We start from the raw sequence: 22,119 nt of genomic DNA, 5'->3' as shown, positions 1-22,119 counted from the left end.
TCCCATCTCTAGACCTGACTCTCAATCCACTGAGATACCCAGTTGCCCCAATATAATTTATTTAAATGCTTTAATGTTTTATTTTAATTAATTTATTATATTAATATATTTAGGTGATATTATTTAATATATTATATAGTTAACCAATTATATACAATAATATATAATATATTTAATATTTCAATATAGCATAATTTTTATGTAAATACATATTTTTATTTTTTGTTATTTTCATTTAAAAAATTTTCCCCATGATTACATGATTCTTATTGTCTACTTCCCCTCTTCTCTCCCCTCTCCCAGAGAGTTGGTAAGCAATTCCACTGGGTTATACATATATATATATATAATTACTCAAAACCTATTTCCATAAACATAAATAAATATATATATAAACCTTTGCCTTCTGTCCTAAAGGCAATACTATATATTGGTTCCAAGGCAGGAGAGCATTAAGGGCTGGGCAGCTGGGGTTAAGTGACTTGCTCAGGATCACATAGCTAGGAAGTGTCTGAGATTAGATTTGAACTCAGGACTTCCCATCTCCAGGCTTGGCTTTCAATCTGCTGAGCCACTTAGCTGCCTCCAACATTGTGCTTCTGTTAATGGAGCATTAGACCACATTGGTTTTTTGGGTATTAAAACTATTGACTCACTGAGCTTACAGTCCCCCCCAAAGCCTGGATCTTTTTCCCTTAAATGTCAGTGACATTTTCCCAAACCTGTAGTTGGGACATTGGGTTCAGCTTAGACTAGAGCAGTCTTCAAACCTCCCAGTAGCTCTGATGATCTGTTATTTGGAGATAATCGGGCTGGATTGGTAGATAGGGGTCTGATTATTAGAAGGCTTGGAAAGATAGCTTGAAAGTGGGTCATTCCTTTTTCCATTACACTGGAGAAACAGGAACCTGGCAGTCACAGTGGGCCAGGATCAATAGTGTGAGAAAAATTATGGCTTTGTCCTTGCATGTCCAGCCCAGGGCTGAGTATACAGCAGGCACCTAATAAAATGGAAACGAATCTCTAAATGTTCAGATGTGCCTAATTAGTGAAGTGGTGAATTTCCCAGCCTTGAAAGTACTGAAGCAAAGTTTAGTGACCTGTCAGGGATTTTATTCAGAGCATTCTTGCAATGGGAGGAAGCATAGACTAGAGACCTCTGAGGACTCTCAAGATTTTTCTGATTCTCTGAGACAGATGTAATGGGTAGAGGGAGGCCCTGGGTGCTGCCTGATCTGACATTCCTCTTGTCTTTCCCTGGGGATTGAAGGACCTTGGGTGAGATGTTCTGATTGAGTCACTGTTTATCTATCAGTTCATTTAATTAAAAGCCAGAGGCTGGTTTGTAGGCAGGAATTAAGGTTTCTGTGTAAATATTTTCCCCTTGGAGCCATAACTCTTGGAGAACTGGAAGGCAATGGCACATCGACCCTCTTGGCTGCCTTATCTGGTCTCCCAGCTGAGACAGAATTCCCCTGTTGGGATGATCCTGGCTTTCCATTGTATGGGGACTGATTGATAGCAGGACAGGGGGTGCCATGAGGAGTGCCATTAGTACTCACAGACCCTGTATCTGGGGTTTCCTACTCACCTCCAATATCTCCAAATCTCAAATCCCTACTTCGTTTGACTTTGAAATAATAATAAATATATTTTCCTTTTTTAGTAAGATATCATTATATATTTAATTTATTATCTTTATTAAAAATGTAAATATCTTGGGTTTTAATTATGGAGTGTGGGATTATTTTCACAATATCATAAAAAATAAAAATATAAACAATGAATATTTAAATTATAAAAAAATAATAAGAAAACCCCCCCAAAAATATCGTGCTGAAAGGCTACTTGGTCTGGTGGAAAAAACATGTGACTGGGGGACTTGGGCTCTCACTAAGTTGCCTGTGACTTTAATTTAATTTCTGAAAATTTTATCTTTATTTTATTCCAATAACAAATTTCCACATAAGTTTTCCAAAGTTACATGATTCTTGTTGTCTCCCTCCCTGCTCTGTCCTGCCGCCTCCCAGAATTTGCAAGTAAATTTGATCACGTCTGTTTAACTCCTTAAGTCTCAGTTTTCCTATCTATGTTGAGAGGATTGGCTTAGATAGTAAAGTCCCTTCTAGCTTTAACATTCTATGTTCTGTGATCTAAGGTTCTGATATTCTTTCTTCTATGATTTTTAAGGGTCTTTTCCCTTTGCTAATAGTCTCTGGTTCTATAATTAAAGGTTCCTGCCAACTTTGACCTTTCAGAGTCTACAATTGGTGGGTTTTTAAAAATTGAGACCAATTAAGGAGAAGCATTTATTATGGGTGATCTCTAAAGCAGAGACACATTCCATCCCAAGAAGGCAGGGATTGGGTTTCATTCTTCTCAATACCTCCCTTAGCAGTAAGCACAGGGTTCCTCACATCTTTCCTAGGAATAAATGCATCAATGAATTTGATCTGGGCAGGGATCATTAGCTCCATCTGACAAGAGAAAACTGAGAAGGGAAGTGATTAGGCTAACATCCCATAGGGCCACTGGCTCTCTGCTGGGCATTCAGAGAACTTCCTAACCTATCTCTCTGACCTTTCTGAACTTCTCCTACCTTACTACCCAAAAAAATACCTCCTAGCTGTTCGTGAACAAGACTCTCCATTTCTTGGCTCCTGGGTATTGTCTCTGACTGTCCCTCGTGTATGCTCTCCCTTCTTGCCTCCAGTTCTTGGCATCACTGATTTCCTTCAAGTCTCCCCTAAAAACCCGACTTCTACAGGAAGGCTTTCCCTCAATGCCTCTGGAGTCTAATGCCTTCCTTCTTTGAATTATTTCCTTTTTAGGCTGTTTGCCTGTGTTTGCTTATTATCTCCCTCATTAGATTGGGAGTTCCATGAGGGCAGAGACTTGTGCCTTTTTTTGTCCCTCACTTTTATGCCTAGGATTAGGGCAGTGCCTGACACATAGTAGGTGCTTCATATTATTGTGCAGAAGCAACACTCAGGTCAGGACTTTTGATCTGTAATCCAGAGTCCTGTTGTACTGAGTCACCTCTGTGCTCAGACTCTTGAGTACGTTTTGAATTAGTAAATGTGGGATAATAAATTTCATTTAAAAGGTGACAAAGTGCTTGCCTTCTGATAGCCCTGCGAAGGAGATAATTCAAGTGCAATCATTGGGCAGAGAGGAGCTTGGCATATAGAGAGCTAGATTCGATCTCAGGAAGACCAGAGTTTTAATACTGACCCAGATGTTTCAGCAGTATGACCTGGGGCAAGATTCTTGCATTTTTTTAAAAGTTAATTTATTTAGTCAATTTAGAACATTATTCCTTGGTTACAAGAATCACATTATTTCCCTCTGTCCCCTCCCCTCCCCCTTCCCGCAGCCGATGTGCAATTCCACTGGGTATTATATGTGACCTTGATCAGAACCTATTTCCATGTTGTTGATGTTTGCACTAGGATGATCATTTAGAGTCTCCATCCCCAATCATATCCCCCTCGACCTATGTAACCAAGCTGTTGTTTTTCTTCTGTGTTTCTACTCCCACAGTTCTTTCTCTGGATGTGGATAGCATTCTTTCTCATAGATTCCTCTAAGTTGTTCAGGATCACTGCATTGCCACTAATGAAGATGTCCATTACGTTCGATTGTACCACAGTGTATCAGTCTCTGTGTACAATGTTTTCCTGTTCTGCTCCTTTCACTCTGCATCATTTCCTGGAGGTTGTTCCAGTCTCCATGGAACTCTTGCACTTTATTATTCCTTTGAGCACAATAGTTATTCCATCACCGACATATACCACAATTTGTCCAGCCATTCCCCAATTGAATGGCATCCCCTCTTTTTCCAATTTTTTTGCCACCACAAAGAACGCAGCTATGAATATTTTTGTACAAGTCTTTTTGTCCATTATCTCTTTGGGGTACAAACCCAGCAGTGCTATGGCTGGATCAAAGGACAGACATTCTTTTGTCGCCCTTTGGACATTGTTCCAAATTGCCCTCCAGAATGGTTGGATCAATTCACAACTCCACCAGCAATGCATTAATGTCCCCACTTTGCCACATCCCTGTGGCAAGATTCTTAACTTCTCTCAGCCCCTGTTTCTTCATTCATAAAATGGAGATGATGACAATAATAGTACCAGACTTGTTGTGAGGATCCCATGCAATGATATTTCTAAGGCACTTGGAAGTGCTTAAATGTTAGTTTTTGTTATGGCCTTCGTTTTACAGAGGGGAAACCTGTGGTACACAAGGTTGAAGTGACTTAGTTACATAATTAGAAAATATTAGAGCCAAGATTTGGGCCCAACACTTCTGACTCTGAGTTCAGTATTCTGATTCCCCATGGGCTACTCTATGCAAAGCCCTTGGACAGTCCTTCCCCTCAAGGAGCTTGTCATCAAGTTTAATGCCGCTTTTAGAGGTGGAATGGGCCTTAGAGGTCCTCTGGTGAGACCTGAGAGGTGGACTGCCTCCACTTGACCTGTTTCTCTTACAAGGTATCTTTGAGTATTAAATTCATTTATTCATTTAGTACATGCGGGGCTGAGGTGTCTCCTTTAGCCTCGAACAATGATCAGAAGGTCAAACCATATCACATCACATTTCATTTGTCTTTCCTTAAACAAAAACACAGAACACAGAACTTCAGAAGGGAGAGGAACTTAGACTGCATAATTTAAACTGCTAGAAGTGGAAGAGCCTAATCCTTTGGCAGCTATGTAGCACCATGGATGGACTGTTGGGCCTGAAGTCAGGAAGATTCATCTTCCTGGATTCCATTTTGGCCTGAAGACACTTAATAGTTGTGTAACTGAACAAATCACTTGACCTTGTTTGCCTCAGTTTCCTCATCTATGAAATGAACCAGAAATGAGAGAGAAATAGCAAGTACTCCAGTATCTCTGCCAGGAAAATGACATCATGAAGTCAGATATGACTGAACAAGTTAGATCTTTTCATTTTATAGATGAGGAATCTGAGGCATGGAGAGGGGCAATAAGATTCGTTGCTGTGGGAAGCAACTTCAGAAGGTGCAGATAGAAGAAGTGATCAGATGTTTTAAAAAAACAGGTCCACCACTTCAGACCCTTCTGTGAACACTCCTATTTTCATTGAGGCAAAGGAAATCATCTGCCACAAACCTGCTCTTTGAGGACTTCTGGTCCTTCAGACTTGCCCCCTCTGTTTATTGTAATCTGATGTCATCCCATCTAAGTGTGTTTGGCAGAGGGTGGAAGGGAAGGTGAAGACATAGTGTGCTTGTTCTGGGCCCATGGCAGTCAGTACCTTTTATAATCCAATTGGGATATACTTTATTGAACAACAATTGAATGTCTTTTGCCCTGCTGTGGGTGAGGTCTTGGGGTGGGGGGAGGCCAGATTAGGAGGGGAGTTGGGTGAGATTAGACCTTGAGGAGCTGACACTATCCTGGGGGAGACAGGATTTATTTCCAGGTTTATTTTTTGGAAGAACTCGGAGAGCTGTGCAGTCAAGGGTGAGATGGCTGTAGTGATTCAGAGGATTGAGAAATTGGCATTGATTGGGCAGGGGCAGTGGGGAAGATTTGAATGAGGTAGAAGGATTTGGATGAGGGAAGCAACCGTAGGAACAGAAGGAAAGGGCCCCCAAAACATAGGACAGAAACAAGAGATGAGGATGACAGGTTCTTCTGTTGAAGTCTTTAGTAGCCTTATTTCTGTGCCCCACAGTGAACCATAAAATCATGTTGAAGGCCAGTATGAACAAACAGCTTATGGTACACAGCAACATGGAGAGAAATGTTGGTGTTCTACGGCTCTATCCTGGGATCTCTGCAGCCCTGGTAGGTACAGGCAATGGGGCTTGGGATGGGCCTGACTTTCTGGGATGATGAAGTTAAATCTCATCGAAATGGATATTATAAATGGTCTGCCTTCTTTTAAGCAATAACAGAAATCATAGAACATAAGATGTCAAAAGGAAGCATGGAGTAATAGGTTGAGAGATCAAATCTCACCTTAGCCAATCTCACATGGCCTGTGTTACCCTGGTAAGTTATTTAACCTCTCAGTGTTCCAAAGCTCTCTTAACATAACAATGTATGTTGTAGAACAATTGCCATCACCACTGGGTGTTTCTTCATTGAGTTTTCCTCACTAATAAAATCAGAGTTTGGGTAAAAAACACAAACATACACACACACATAAATGTTAAGAGTTGGAAGAGTCTTTGGAGTCATGGTCTATCCTTGTCTTTATTTTCTTCCTCACCAAGTTCATTCTAAACCTTTTCTTCTCAATGAGGGAAAAATACCGGTTTTGATTCAGAGGCACTGTGTTCAAATCCTAGTAACTTGTTTTGGCTTCATTTTGCTTATTTGTAAAATAAAGGGACTGAACCCAATGACCTCAGATACTCTATAAATCATCCCCCAACCCATACTTGAAATAGATGATCATGTTTCACTGAAAGGTTTCAGCCATTTGATGCAAGCTCCCTTCTCCATCATTCTTTATTCCTCTAAACTTATCAGCTTCATTTTCCATCTTCTCCCCCCATTCCTTAGCTATAGAAGAACTGGTATGTCTCTTTTTCATTTGGACTGATCTCTTCTTGTCCTCTCTCTCTTCCTCTCAGTCCATGGCTTCAGCTCCTCTGAAGTGATACTGCCTCATCTTTGTTTCCTGTCTTAACTGAGCTCCAGACCTGCATCTCCAAATGTATATAGGACATCATCACCTGGCTGCCTGAGGAGTGTCTCAACTGTCCCTCAGATTGAAGTCATTCCATTCTCATGTTTTTAATCCTGAGATTACCTTTGGATAATTACCTTTGGACTCTTTTCTCCACATCATCTTTCCCATCAGTTTTCAAGACCCAATAAATGTATCTCTTTAGCTTCTCTAAAATCCATACCCTTCCCTTTATCTCCAGTGCCATCCCCTTAAGAAAGTCTCTTTACCAACTACTTATACTATTGCAATAATTTTCTTGAATGTCTTTCCATTTCCATTTTCTCCCCCTTTCAATCCATCCTTCTTTTTACTGTCAGAATAATCTTTCTTACACATAAATCTGGCCATATCACTTCTGCTCAAAATCTCCAGTGACTCGACTCTCCATTGCCTACTGAGTCAAATTTATATTCTTGTCCAAAATTTGACACCAGTCTCTCTTTCCAACCTTGTCTCATGTGTTATATTTATTGGGAAAAGATGGGGGGATTCGAAAAACAGGGAATACAGGAGGTTTGTAGCAGGGTATAGAGGAGTTGAGGGGAGAGAGGGAATATTGCCCAGTGAGGCAAAGGAGAGATGCCCCCTACTGAGAGGAAGCAGCAGGGGTCCGATAAGGACTGTTTGTCATTGAATGACTGAACTGATGTTCAGCTCCCTCTATGCCCCAGAAAAGATAGTCTACTTATCTGACTGCGAATTCAATTAAGATAAAGTTTAATAACCAGTTTAGATTGCAGAGGTATCAGGAAAAAGGTATGAGGGATATTTCAAATAAGGTTGAAGCTTTCCTCAGCTTGGAGATGAAGCCCGGCCTCACAGGCTGGTGGAGGGTTTCTGCCACATCAGTCCTCTGTGCTAGTTTTGTCAATTTCAGAATCTCAGCAGTAGACAGAAAGCAACAAAACCTTCTGACCTTCAGAGCTGGTTGGCCCTGTGCCTTCAGGCTGAACCAAGAAGAGGGACACCTCTACAGAGTGGGCTGAACAAGTTCCTCCCACATCCAACACCAGGAAGGAAGTCAAACCTGCAGGAAGGAAGTGCTAGTCACAAGACCAAACTGCCACTCCCAGTTGTCCCTTCCCCCACCAACTGTCAGTCTTGACAATTTCTTCTTTCTTGATATTCCCACTATTGCTTGTTCCAACACAGTGGCAGAAAGTTCAGAACTTATTTCTGGTTTCCTTTCCACACATGTCCTTCCATTATCCTATGTTCCAGAAAAAAAGTACTATTTAAAATTAAAATTCTTAACTTCTGTCTTAGAATCAACTATTGGTTCTAAGGCAGAAGAAGGAGAAGGGCTAGACAATGGGGGTTAAGGGATTTGCACAGGGTCACATAGCTAGGAAGTGTCTGAGGTCAGATTTGAACCCAGGACCTACCATCTCCAGACCTGTGACTGGGTCTTTTAAAAAAATTAAATACAATTATTACTTACTTACTGTTTGTCAAGTACTGGGATAATAATAGGGAAAGCAAGACACTCTCTAATCTTAAGGGATTCACCCTCTAATTAGGAGATTCAATACTTTAAAAACCTTTAGTTGCAGGGCAGACCAATGTCGGCTAGATGGTAAGACCTGGAGGATCTTAGGAGAAAGTGGCAGGTCAAATGGAAAAACCTGGTGATTCTCCTCATCTGAAGTTATAGAATTGTTTGGTATGTTTTTTTTTTAACCCTAACCTTCTGTCTTGGAATCAATAATGGGTATTAGTTCCAAGGCAGAAGAGTGGTAAGGGGTAGTTAATGGGGCATAAGTGACTTGCCCAGGGTCACACAGCTGGGAAGTGTCCGAGTTCAGATTTGAACCTAGGACCTCCTGTCTCTAGGCCTGGCTCTCAATCCACTGAGCTACCCAACTGTCCCCTGAAGTTATAGAATTGTTGATTGACTCCTATCTCATCTGGGTTGTTGTGAAGCCTAGGTGAAAGGAGAGTGCAGTAGAGGAAGGGCAATCTTCCACATCAAGTCTGACAGTATATTCTACTCCAATAATTTTCATCCTCTATAAAGAAGGGAGGAAGGCTCATTTTCTCATCTCTGGGACCAGATTGTGGCCACTTCCCAGAACAGATTATTAATAAGTAAGTATAGAATGAATGAACAATTTATAGAATCTTAGAACTGGAAGGGAACTTAGAACCCATGTAATCCAGCTTCCTTACTTGACAAAAGGAGAAATTGAGGCTAAAATGAAGAAGTGACTTGGTCACACAGTGAGTGAGGGGCTGAATTTGGAATCAGTCATAATATGATAGGTTATAACTCTACAGATGGAGAAACTGAGTCCTAACGAGGAAAAAGGACCTTCCCATGGTCACAGAGTGAATTGGCAGTAGAGCCAGGGTTAGGATTTATACATTTTTAGCTAATTAATTTGTAGTCATATTCACTTTTAATAACACTTGGAAAACAGATTTTAAAAATTCGAGCTTAAGTGAGACAAAAAAGGTAAGATTTTTTTACTTTACCAAAGGATTCACTATTTGATTTATTTAGTAGAATGTCACCCTGGTACATTTAAAATAAGTTACAAAAAGTTGAAGTATGTACAACTTTCAGGGAGATAGATAAAGCTTGATAAAAGTGTATTACAAAACCTCCCTGTAATCAAATGATTTGTGAGCCCTTGCAATGGCTCAGACATTTGAAACAACATAATTCCATACCAACAGAAGGAATTTTAAGTCCAGGAACAGGGAGTTGGGCATTTCTATCTACTCGGGCCCTGGTGTAGTATTCATACCTTGAAGGTTAATTAGGATGTCCTCTTCACAATCTTAAGCATATTCCTGTAATTAATGATTAGCTGTATAGTGACCTTGGGTAAGTCACTAGTGCCCAATTTGCTTAGATTTATATAAAAGGCAGAGATACAGTGGGAAAGTTTTGGAGTTAGACAATTTACTAATTCTGTTACTTTGAGTAAGCCACTTAACCTTTATGGGCCTTTTAGTTTTTTAACTAAAATGAGAGAGCTAGATGGCTTGTACAGACCCTCCCACCTCTATCGTATGAGTTGCTTTTTGCTGAAAGTCTTCAATCAAAACTCCTTGTCAGGAGTAGTTTAGAGAAAGTTCTGCTTTGGCTAAAGAGTTGGACTAGATATCTTCTAAGGTTCATTTTCACATCAGTAGGCTTAAGATTCCATAATTCTGACCCTTTGATCCCTAAAGTCACTGCCTGGTGCTTGTAACATAAGCAGACACATTGGACTTCATATGTGTTGTTGAAATGGGTCTTGTGACTGGAAAATGCCTCAGGAAAAGTGTACTTTATTCAAAAGGAACAGAATAACATTGTATGCAATGACTATGAAATTGTTGTAGTGATATCATGGATACATTGAAGTATAGTGTGGAGAAATCCAGGAACCAGAAACTAGAAGCATTGGGGAAACCATCTGGGTGAAGACTAGTGGAGTAAGAAATGGCTTAACCTTCCTGGAACTCAATTTTCTCAAGTGTAAAATGAGAGGATTGGAATAAATGGCCTCTGAAGTCTTTTCTAGCCTTAAAGCTCTGGAATCATTTACATGGTGGGCATGGTAGCCCATTTTTTTAGTGATATTTTAGTGATAGAGAGCTAAAATTATCTGGATGTTTTCTAGTGCCCTCTCTGTCTCTCTCTGTCTCTCTCCATCTCTCTGTCTCTGTCTCTGTCTCTCTTCCTCTGTTCCCACCCACCCCCTTGTTTTCTCTTTCTCTCTGTCTCTCTCTTCCTCTCCCTCTACTTCTATCCACCCTTCCATCAAGTATAATTTCATCTTTCAAAAAGTAAGGAGGGACTTCTCTCCTGGACATGATTCTCACCAAGGAAGAACTAGACTTTGCGGCAGAATTAATAAGAACTTTGCACGGGTGTGTATGTGATGAAATAATATATTCCATATTATAGTTTGTGATAAAGGAGATGAAATTGAGCATAGGTTGAAATTTACCATAAAATTAAAAAAAAATCTTTACCTTCTTTTTTAGAATTGATTAGAGGAGCAATAAAGGCTAGGTAATTGGGGTTAAGTGACTTGCCCAGGGTCACATAACTGGGAAATGCCTGAGGCCACATTTGATTCCAGGATCTCCAGGCCTGAGTCTCTATCTAGTGAGCCATCTAGCTATCTCTGCTCCATAGAGTTTTAAAGGATAGTTTTCAAAGAGTTCAGAGAAAGACTAGAGGAGAAGTCTCATTTTCCTGGGACACGTGTTAAAGACAACAGACAACTTCTTGAGATTTTTTCATTTGTGCAAGAATGACATGACCAGAAGGAACTTAAAAATTATTGTCAATCATTATGCAGTGTTGGGAAGAAACTGAAAACCATAAAGGCACAGGTTATATTTTCTTGTGCTATCCATTGAAGACAAAGGCTTGAGAAGAGAAAAATTAATTGGAAAAGTGAACAGCTGGCTAAGACCATGTCTGGTAATGGGATTTGGATTTCTGGACCATGGCTTAAAATACAGAGATGACAGATTCCTGGCCAGAGATGGAGTAAACCTAAAAAAGACTGGTAAGAATATATTTGGCAGATGACTTGCAAATCTAATTAAAAGGTCTTTTTAAATTTAAAGGGTTAAGAGAGGGAGAGAGTATAACCTTCACATTAGATATCATCAAGAGTAGGTACAATAACTGAAGAGGAGTAGCAGTTGAGATTTCCAGAAATTCACAGAAGACAAAATCTCCAAAAAGAGGCAGTAGGAAAACCCATGACCTCAAATCCAATGCCCATAGTATAGACTACAAGTAAATACTAAAGGTTTTAATGAATTAGGCATTGTTAACAAAAAGAGCTGAATTCACTTATGAAAAATGTCAAGTCTTGCATTTGTATACCAAGAAAAAAATCAATTTCAGAAGTATTTTATGGGGAAGTCATAGATATGTGAAAGTTTTTATGCAAAGAATCCGGGGAGTTTACATGACTTGTGAGTTCAATATGAGTCATCAATGTGATGTGGAAGTCATAAAAACTAATGCAACAGAGGCATTACTTCTAGGAATATGGAGATGGCAATCTTACTGTATGAACTCTGCCCTTGGAAGACCTCATCTGGAATATTGTATTTAGGACTGGTTATTATAGGATATGAAGGACTTTGATAAATTGGATGGTGTCCAGAAGAGGGCAACTAGTATGGTGAAGAGTCTTACATTTACATCTTGGGAATCAACGGAAGAAACTAGGAGTATTTAGCCTAGAGAAAAGAAGACCAAGGTAGGTATTTTTTCTTTAAAAAAATGTAATTTTTCCAATGACCAATAATTTATTTTTTCTCTTGTTTCTACCATTGAAAAAGGAATGAAAAATATATGAAAAAAAGCATAGTTAAGCAAAACAAATTCTTGCATTGGCCATGTCCAAAATAGGTCTCAGGAAAGTCAGGGCCAAGATGGAGGCTAGTATCAGTGAAAGCTTCTCTGACAATCCTTCCAAAACAATCTTTAAAAAGTGCCTCAAAATGACAGGAATCAAAAACTAATAGCAAGATAGTGTGAGGGTACTCTCCTGCTGAATACAAATTGAAAAGTATGCAGAAAGAGTTGAATTTCATGGGATAAGGGTTATCCAGAAGCAAAACTGCACACAGAGCAGTGCTGGCTGACCACCCCCTCACCTATTGTGCCAGATTTCAAACCTGGGCATAGGCCAATTTTGGGATTCTGGGACCTGGGCTACACTAACAAAAGAGCACTTCAGACTCACTCCTTGACGTTCTAGGCCCTGGCACCAGCCCACAATGAGATCTGGAGGACCTAACCCCAGGGGAAAATAGGTCACAGTGCTACGTCCTGCAAGCAAAGGAAACAGAATCAGCAGCTTTCAGATTTCCCAGGCCACAGACAAAAAAAGAATGACTGGGAAAAAGAGCAAACAGCAAAAGAAACTCCTTACCCTAAAAAATTTCTATGGGGACAAAGAGCAAAACACAGAATTAGTGGAATGATGAGATGCAAGCAACCACATGCAAAAATTCAGAGTTAAAAGAAATTGGTCTCACTAGAAGAACTCAAAAAGGAATTTAAAAATCAAGTAAGACAGATCGAAGAAAATGGGAAAAAGAAATGAAACTAATGCAAAAGAAAATAACACCTTAAAAAACAAAATGGGTCAACTGGGAAAAGAGGCAACAAATCCAATGAAGAAAAAAGTTCTATGAAAAATAGAATGTCGCAAATGGAAAAAGAGGATCAAATGGTCATAGAAGAAATTCAGTCCAAAATAGGTCTCAGTTTTGACCCGGATTTCATCACTTCTGTGAGGAGAGCTTGCTTGGCAGCATGTTTCATCACTGGTCTTCTAATGGCTTTGACCTGTGTTTTTGAGTCTTTCATAGTTGTTTGTCTTTTAAATGCTTTTTACTATGTAAATTGTGCATCTGGTCCACTACAAAAAGGTATCTGAGACTTTTACAGTTTATTGATGTTACTGTGTAAAGTCTTTTGCCTTTGCTTACTTCACTCTGCATCAGTTCATCCAAGTCTTCCTAGGTTTCTTTGAAACCCCTTTCTTCAATTATTATAGCATAAAAGTATTTCATTACATTCAAATAAAACATTTTGTTCCCTAATTCCCTAATAATACCCTCTCAGTTTCCATTTAGTGGTCACCATATAAAGAGCTGCTATTATTTTTGTACATAGGTCTTTTTTTCTTCTTTATTTTGCCCCTTTTGGGTACAATCCTAGTAATAGTATAGTGAGTTCAAATATTTGAAGAATCATCATGTGGAGAGGGAATTAAGCCGGTTCTATGTGATTCCAGAGAGCAGAACGAAGAACAATGGGCAGAAATTGTAAATTTAGGCTTGAAATAAGACAATTCAATTAGAACTGTCTCAAAGTAAAATATTCAACTGACTTTCAGAGGTCGTGGGGTCCCCTTCCTTTGAGATCTTTAAGCAGAGTCTGGATCACATCTCTGCAGAAAATGACAATGGGAAATCCATTGGTATATGTATGGGTTGGATCAGATGGCCTCTGAGGTCTCTAATTCCAGTTCTCCATATCCATGTACAGAAACTTGTGTACTAAAAGTTTATAAATGAAGTCGGCCAACAGGAATAGGTAGGAATCTCCATGGAAGAAAAGAGCTAATTGTAAAAGTGGTTGACGCAAACAAGTCATTGACCAAATTAGGTTTTTAAAATATTTTGTTGTGAAGTCTGTCTTTGCATCATTTAATTACACCCCTCCTCCCTAAAACTTGTCTTCTGACAAAGAAAAGCCAACTGGGCAAGAATCTTCAATATACTGTCCAGACTCAATAACATATATGACATTCTGTCCCAGTCCCAGCCCATCTCTGCTTTGTGAGAGTTGTGTTTTATGAGTTTTTCTTCAGGAACTTTACAACTTTTTCCAGATCAACATATGTGTGTGTGTGGGGTGTGTGTGTGTGTGTGTGTAAATCTTATCTCCTCCTAGTATCAAATCTTTTTTTTTTTAATCCTTACCTTTCTTAGAATTTATGCTAAGTGTGGATTTCAAGGCAGAAGATCAGTAAAGAGTAGGCAATTGGGGTTAAGTGACTTGCTTAAGGTCACACAGAAATGTCTGAGGCTATATTTGAACCTAGATCTGTGCTACCTAACTGCCCCACCAACTTATATTTTTAAAGAAGATGGAAGCAGGGACAGGTAAAGGAGGAGGACTATCAAAGCTTATGTAAGAGTAGTAGTTTTAAAAATAGAAAGGCTCAGAAGGAGATGAGATTGATAATGAATACCAAAGGAAAGGGAGTAAGTGGGAATATTTAAAAGTTTTCCTGGGAAAAAAGATGATTCAAAAAATTATAGGTTCATTGCTCAGGGTGGATGTGACAGTGATCGTTGATAATGGGAAAGAAGGCAAAATTACTCAACACTCATTTTGCTTGTACTGTTTTCTCAGTTTGGTGGGGAAAAAAGAACCTATTTATTTGCTTAGATTTATGTAAAAGGCAAAAAAGACGACAGTATATGCAAGGCTGATTTCATTGGCATAGGGAGCTCTCAGGAGGATACTTCCTCTTTTCAGGCAGATTGGCACCTTCTCTGATGTGTAACTCCAAAGGGATCTGCCTAGAATTCTGAGGAGGTGAGTGACTTACTCAAGGTCAAATGGCCAGTATGTGTCTGGGGCAGGCCTTGAACTTCTCTCTTTTTTCCGTCTAGAATTCTGTTTAGATCATAACAGACCAAACAAAGCTGATAGTGAGTTGAAACTGAAGATAGATAAGAGAATAAATTCCAATTACAAGGCTGTGAGCTACCAGGGTGCTAAAATGACACCAGTTGTAATTGCTGGGTCGTTTTCAGTGATTTTTTAAAAAAGTCTATGTAGAAGGAATAGCTAGGTCGTTAAGAAGATAGATAATCAAGCATGGAGTTGGGAAGACCTGGGTACAAATTTGGCCTCAAACGCTTCTTAGCTGTGCTACCCTGGGCAAGTCACTTAACCCCAATTACCTAGCCCTTGCCACTCTTATGTCTTAGAATTAATACTAAGAGAAAAAAGGTAAGGGGGTTAAAAAACAAAACAAACTATTATAGTGTAATAATAAAAATTTAGCTTATTTTAAACTATTGAAATTTAATTATTCTATAAATATTTTGCATATATGAACAGGCTATTGGTAATCTTTTGAGTGTGTCTTTGGTGAAGTTGACAGCACTGGGTCTGGAGTCTGGAGGATTCTCCTTCCTGAGTTCACATTTGGTCTCAGACACTTCCTAGTTATGTGACTCTGGGCAAGTCACTTAACCTCAGGTACCTAGCCCTTGCTGCTCTTCTATCTTAGAATTGATATGAAGTCAGAAGATAAGGGTTTAAAAAACAAAACAAAACTATACAAGAGTGAGTGTCAGAGGAATGAAGAATAGTGGGATAATTTTCCTAAAAAAGAATGGAAGACAATTGAGTAAACTAACTATGCTGAGTGTGCTTGGCTTTAAGACTTGCTAAAATTCTAAAACTATTTTAAAAGTGATGGTTCACCCTCGATTTCAAAATTTTAAAAGAAAAAATATTTTTAAATGATGTGTTTTTAAAAAATTTAAAACGCTTTAAATTAAAAAAATAAAACCTGAACGTTTCTCTGCTCAGGTCCTGCCTCCCAACTATTCAAACTAAATAAATCTCTATCTTTCAATGGTTTAAGAAAAAAAGTGATGGTTCTTGAAAAATAAATTGTGGATACAAAGACCAGCATAGCTTTGTGAAAAACATGGCAGGCTGGCCTCATGTCCTTTTATTGCCACAATTACCAGATTGGCAGATTGGGACAGTGCTTTATTTTTATTAAACCCTCACTTTTTGTCTTAATATCACTTGTGAAACAGAAAAGCAGCAAGAGCTAGGTTATCTAGATTAAGTGACTTTTCCAAAATCACACAACTAGGAAGAATCTGAGGCTAAATTTGAACCCAGATCATACTGATTCCAAGTCTGGCATTCTATCCACAGTTGCCCCTGTAAATATAGTTTAACTGAGTTAAGCTAGCAAAACATTTGGCAGAATTGCATACTGACCCTGGATACAACATAAGATGTTAGCTCCATAATGCTGCATGACCATAGAATATGGAATGCCAGAGCTGGAGGGCTCTTTAGATCACTGACCATAAAATGTCAGAACAGGTGAGGATCCTAGATCAGAGGTTCTTAGCCCAGGGTCTGTGAATTTGATTTTAAAAATTATTTGATCACTATAATTCCTTAAAAGTGGTTTCCTTTGTAATTTCATGCATTTTATTTTATTATGCATTTAACAAACTCATTCTGAGAAAAGTTCCATAGGCTTCGTCAGATTGCCATTGGGATCTGGGGTGCTAAAATGCCAAAGAACCCCCTGGACACTGAATAATAGACATAGGAGGAGCCGAGGAGATCATCAAAGTCAACTGCCTCGTTTAAAAAAAAATTTTTTTAATTTAAATATATTTTTCCATTTTCCCATGATTCATTTTCTTTTCCTCCCTTCTTCCTCCCCCCTTCCCAGAACCTTCAACTACCTCATTTTATTCTTTCTGGGAGCAAAAGCCCCATTCAGGTAGCTTCCCATCAATGATATTCTATTTCTCAGGTGAAAAATAAAGGCCTGCTTATGGCTCCTTAATTAAATAAATTGTCTCTGGAATGTGATGGTTCCCAAGGTTCGAGTGAGCTCAGGGATTTAAAGGGCTGTTTACTGGGGCTGGCAGCTCTGGCCACCCAGGAGAGAGACCTGGGTTCTCCAGGGGCCCACCTAGATTGCTTGCACAGTTCTGCTGATGAATATTTCTGTGTTCCTACGTGTGGATTTATGGCTCATAAAAATATGTGCTGTCAGACTGAGCCCTGCAGAGCTTATCTGAGGTCGTTCAGCGGTGGCAGACCTGTCCCCCTCCAGGTTATTTTAATCACTGGGTTTTGCTGGGGGAGTGAGGGCTCCTGTTCTCAAAGGAGATATCAGTTTATAAATATGTCATCCTGGTAGCTGATGAGTTTAACAAACAGGGACACAAGGGTGAATGATCATAGATGTAGAACAGGGAGGGATCTTAGAGGTCGTCGAGCCCGATTCCTATAATTTGGAGCTGTGCAATTGGAGGACCAGAAGCAACAGTGACTCGTTCAATGTCATACAGGTAGTAAAATCAGTGGCAGAGCCGGGGTGGAGACCTGGGACCTCTGAATTCCAATCCAGTCCTCACTCCTCTCTCCCTTCTTCATAGTTTTGGCTTAGAGAACCGAGGACATTCTGAAAAAAGAGAACTTGTACATTTCTAATTAGAAGGCAGCACGGAATAATGGAAAAAATGCTGGTCTTAGAGTCGGGAGATCTGTTTTGTATACTGACTCTCATGCTTATTGGCTATGCAATCTTAGCTAGATAACTTCCCCTGTCTTTGCCTCCATTTCTCTTCTATTTAAAGGAGGATCAATCAGTGCATCAGCAAGCATAATAATAGCCAACTTACCTGTTAGGGCTGGAATGAGGAAAGCAATATGAAATTTTGAAATGCTGTAGTGATAGGAGCTTTAAAAAAAATAATGAAGCTTGTAACTGCATATATCTCCATGCATCCATGATAATGCGGGCACTCTCATCTCCAGGAGAGATCCTAGTTCAATAGCAGTAGAATGCTTTTCTTTCTGGGGAGGAGCCAGGGCTGGAAGAGAGACTGAGTGTACTCTGAAGGTATTCTGCTTTGGCGTAATGGAGGGAATGTGTTGAACTTGGAAGTTAGGAAAATTGCATCTTACCCATTTACTAGATATAATCCCAGCCAAATCACCCAACTTCTTGACTTCATTCTTCATCTTTAAAATGCAGTGATTGTACCCCCAGTTTTTAGCACAATGCTTGGCACTGTTGTTGCTGTTATTATTGTGATTGCATGAACGATAGCTATTCATGGGGTTTTCTGGATTCTGGAGGGGTTTGCCATTTCCTTCTCCAGGGGATGGAGTGGATGGATTCTTTTGTCAAGCTGTCAGATGGGTTTTGTCCTTGGATCACATATCATGGAAGCCTCTGAGGCTGGTTTTGAGCTGAGTCTTCCTGATTCCACTCCTTTTAGGTGACTATTCATGGAGCCACCTAACTGCCTCCTAGGCATATGGAGATATGCTCAAGATCACACAGCTAAGAAATAGCTGAGGCTCTAAGTTCTTAATAAATGCTTGACTGACTCCAAGGCTGTCCCCTTTTCTACTCCTACTCCATGGTTGCTTCTCTTCATAAAACTAATTAATTAATAATTACAATTAGTAATTATTGTTAGAAGTAGTATTTAAATACTTCGAGACTTTGTAATCTTTTGAGTTTGTGCCTTTCTTCCATCAGCATGGATCACAGCCCCCTCTATCTTCACCATTCGTGAAGTCTCTGCCCCTTCGCTTTTTCCACCTGCCACCTCCAGTCCTCCTCTGGGTGGACAATTTTCCAATATTGTCTCTCCTGGTCCAGGTGAGGCTGACCTTAAGCTGGCAGATAGTGAACAAGAACTCTGAACCTACTTAGTTTGGACAGAAACTGTCTGAGCTTTGTACTTCATTGGCATTGCCCACTGGATAGCCTTGGGTCACCCTCTGCGCCATATTTGCCAGAGGACAACTTGAGTTGAGAATAAATTATGATCTCGCCATGAATATGGGATCCTCTCAATGAGGATACTTCCTTAAGCTGTACTGGTTTGTCCACTGCACGTAACCTTCTGCAGATCTTCCCTCAAAGTATAGGGGGTCTTTCCCTGGTCCCCTTCACTTTTTGTAGATAGCAGAGGAGCCCAGGGCTCCCCTGTTACTTATCTCACTCTCTATACATGACTAGCCCATCTTTTTTTTTTAACCTTACCTTTAAGCCTTAGATAGTATCAATTCTTTTTTTTTTAATCCTTTCTTTCTGCCTTCGAATTGACACTATTGATTCCAAGGCAAGAGCAGTAAGGGCTAGGCATTTGGGATTAAGTGACTTGCCCAGGGTCCCACAACTAGGGAGTATCTTTAGATCTGATTTGAACCCAGATGCTCTTGACTCTAGTCCTGGTGCTCTATCTGTTGTGCTACCAATCTGCCCTTCCAACCCTTTAGTAATAATGCTTCATTGATATTGAAAGGCAGCATGCTATAGTGGATAGAATGCTGGCCCTAGATTTTGGAAACCCTGAGTTCCAGTCTTGCCTCTGACATATATTGGCCAGGAAGACCTAGTCAACTCACTTAACTTCTTCGGGCATTGGGCAATATAGGGCATTGGGCAATATAAGTCTAAGTTGTAGAGGGCGAGCTAGGTGGCATAGTGGATAGAAAGCCATGCCTGGAGGACCTGGGTTCAAATTTGACCTCAGACATTTCCCAAGTGTGTGATCCTAGGCAATTCACTTAATCCCTATTGGCTATCCCTTGATCTTCTGTCTTAGAGTCATTACTAGATTACTAGTCATTAAAAAAAAATGCAAAAAGACTAAATTGTAGACAATGTGCTGATTTATTTAGGTAAAAGTAGTTTCTCCTTAGGCACTGATGAATACACACACACACACACTAGATGTACATATGTGTATATTTACTGGATTGTAAATTTGTCAGAACGCAAACAGGGTTAAGGGACTTGCCTAGGATCACATGCCTAGTAAGTATCTGAGGCCAGATTTGAACTCATGAACTTGAGTCTTCTGGACTCCGGGTATAGTACTTAATCCACTGTGCCACTTACTAACTCCCTTTATGCTTCAGGTTCTAGATAGTTAAATAGAGAATTTATTAATGACTTAATATGCTCCAAGCACTATATGTATAAGGATGTTTGAGAATACATATTCAAGGATTAGGGTATTAAGCAAACAAACATTCTGAGCATCTTTAAAATGAGTGAGTTGAGTACCTAAGATTGTGCCACTCCTTCTGTATATGTATATGGTATTAATATGCCTTAAAAGTGCCGTGTCCATGTATTTTATTGATTTTTTTATCATCTTATTTTCTGAATCATATCTGTCCTACTTCCCCTACCTAGTGATCCATTCTTGTGAGCATGATTACAAAAAGAGAGAAAAAGTCATCCTTTTAATCTGTGCAGTAATCTGCACCTGTCGTTCCCTACCTCAGCAAAGAAAAGAGTGAATTTTCTCAACTGTTTTTTAGAGTCCAGCTTGGTCATTATAATTACATGTGTAGCTTTTAGAAGCTATTTTATTTTATACCTATTATCTTCCTGGTCCTTGCAACAATGCCATGAGGGAGGCAGGACAGGTATTATTATTTTAATTATTATTGTCATCATCTTCATCATCTTTCCATTTTGTGAAGGAGGAAACTAAGGTCTGGTGAGGGGAAATGGGTTATTCCAGGTTACAGAGCACACTGGTGCGCAAGGAGAACGTAGAAAGCAGGTCTCCTGACTCATAGTTTGGGCCCCTTCACGTTTGATCCCATCTTAGTTTCATTCTTTTCTTGTGTTTTCTTCACTGCTCATGCTGGCTTCTCTCCTGCTAGGTGAGGGCCTTCCTACAGCCCCCCATGAAGGGGGTAGTGATGGAGACTTTCGGCACAGGCAACGGACCAACCAACTCTGATCTGCTTTCGGCGCTGAAGGAGGCCACAGAGCGGGGAATGGTCATTGTCAACTGTACCCAATGCTTACAGGGTTCCGTGACCTCAGACTATGCAGCTGGCATGGTGAGGATGGCTTAGGTTGGGGGTAGAGCTAAGCCTGGTTGTATATGATCTTCCCAGTACTATGGTTTGGGGACTGGCCAGTTGGCTTAGAAAGATTGAGGCTGAAGCCAAATGATGTTCAGGAAAGGATCTCTTGGTATACTTTTGCAATGCCAGAATGGAAAGGTCTTTTAGAACAACGATCTAGAAGAGACCTCAGAACAGAAAACATGACATATTCGATCTAAATGGGAACTTTGGGATCATTAATCCTTTTAATTAATTTAACTAATTAATTAATCCAATTAATTTATCAATTAATCCAATCTCCTCGTTTTACAGATGAGGATACAGGACTAGAGAAGAGGAAAGCCTCCATCAGGTTTCAAGGAGTTACTGACAGGATTAGGTTTAGAATTTAGGTTGCCTGATTCAGCCCATGGATCTTTCTGGAACACCACAAACATCCCATCACTCATTTTTTTATTCTTTACTCATTCACTGATTCCCTCCCCCCTCCCCCATTTCTTTCCTTCTTTCTTTATCAATAACATAGAATCCTCACATTTCTAGTATGCAGCACATTGTAAAATATGCTGACAGTTTCTCTACTGTGGCTAGACCTTATTTGAATGGTGGTTCCCTATTTCAGCAAGGTTGCCATTAACCATTTGGGTGATTGAGAACTGAGCCACAGAAAGTGTGTAGGGATAGGAGGTGGGAAAGTGGGTTGCTCTAGTCCAGGGCAGCACAGAATGTCTTTCTAACCTCACCTCTTCTTTTTCTCTATAGGCTATATCAGATATTGGCATCATCTCTGGGTCTGATATGACATCTGAGGCAGCCCTGGCCAAGCTTTCTTATGTACTGGGCCGGGAAGACCTCACCCTGAAGGACAAGAAGGAGGTAAACAGCCTGTTGGCCTGCAGGCTCTTTTAGACATGTGTGTTTTGGACATACGTGTCTGTAAACATGTGTGAATTTGAGTGGACCAGTATCTATATTGGTTTGTGAATGAATATATAACTGTACATGAGCAGCCTAACCTGGCCCTAAAGCACAGTATTTCAGAAGGGGTCTTGGGAATCATCCAACTCAAACCTGAAGATTTTACTCTATAACATTCAGACTTGGCTTGGATGACCTCTGACTCCAATGTCTCCTGACAGCATATTCTATTTTGTCATAGCTCTAATCATTCAAAAGTTTTCCTTCATGTTGGGTTTAAAACCTGTCTTTGGGGCAGAAAGGTATCTCAGTGAATTGATAACCCT

The 22,119-nt window shown here is 39.9% G+C and overlaps 1 protein-coding gene across 2 annotated transcripts in view; it reads left to right on the top strand.

Annotated features, from left to right (window-relative positions):
• The window catches only part of ASPG (asparaginase), a 141,281-nt gene that overhangs the window by 59,081 nt on the left and 60,081 nt on the right, over positions 1 to 22,119 (top strand). For both annotated transcript variants that reach the window (XM_007473475.3, XM_007473476.3), the window contains 3 exons: positions 5,713 to 5,825; positions 20,684 to 20,866; positions 21,638 to 21,751. In XM_007473475.3, coding sequence (XP_007473537.2) covers positions 5,713 to 5,825; positions 20,684 to 20,866; positions 21,638 to 21,751 — 410 coding nt within the window. The remainder of the gene's footprint in view (positions 1 to 5,712; positions 5,826 to 20,683; positions 20,867 to 21,637; positions 21,752 to 22,119) is intronic.

This window comes from Monodelphis domestica, chromosome 1 (genome assembly GCF_027887165.1).
Source record: "Monodelphis domestica isolate mMonDom1 chromosome 1, mMonDom1.pri, whole genome shotgun sequence".
Lineage (NCBI taxonomy): Eukaryota > Metazoa > Chordata > Mammalia > Didelphimorphia > Didelphidae > Monodelphis > Monodelphis domestica.
The sequence above is the reverse complement of the archived record's forward strand: the minus strand, read 5'-3'. Positions and strand labels throughout refer to the sequence as shown.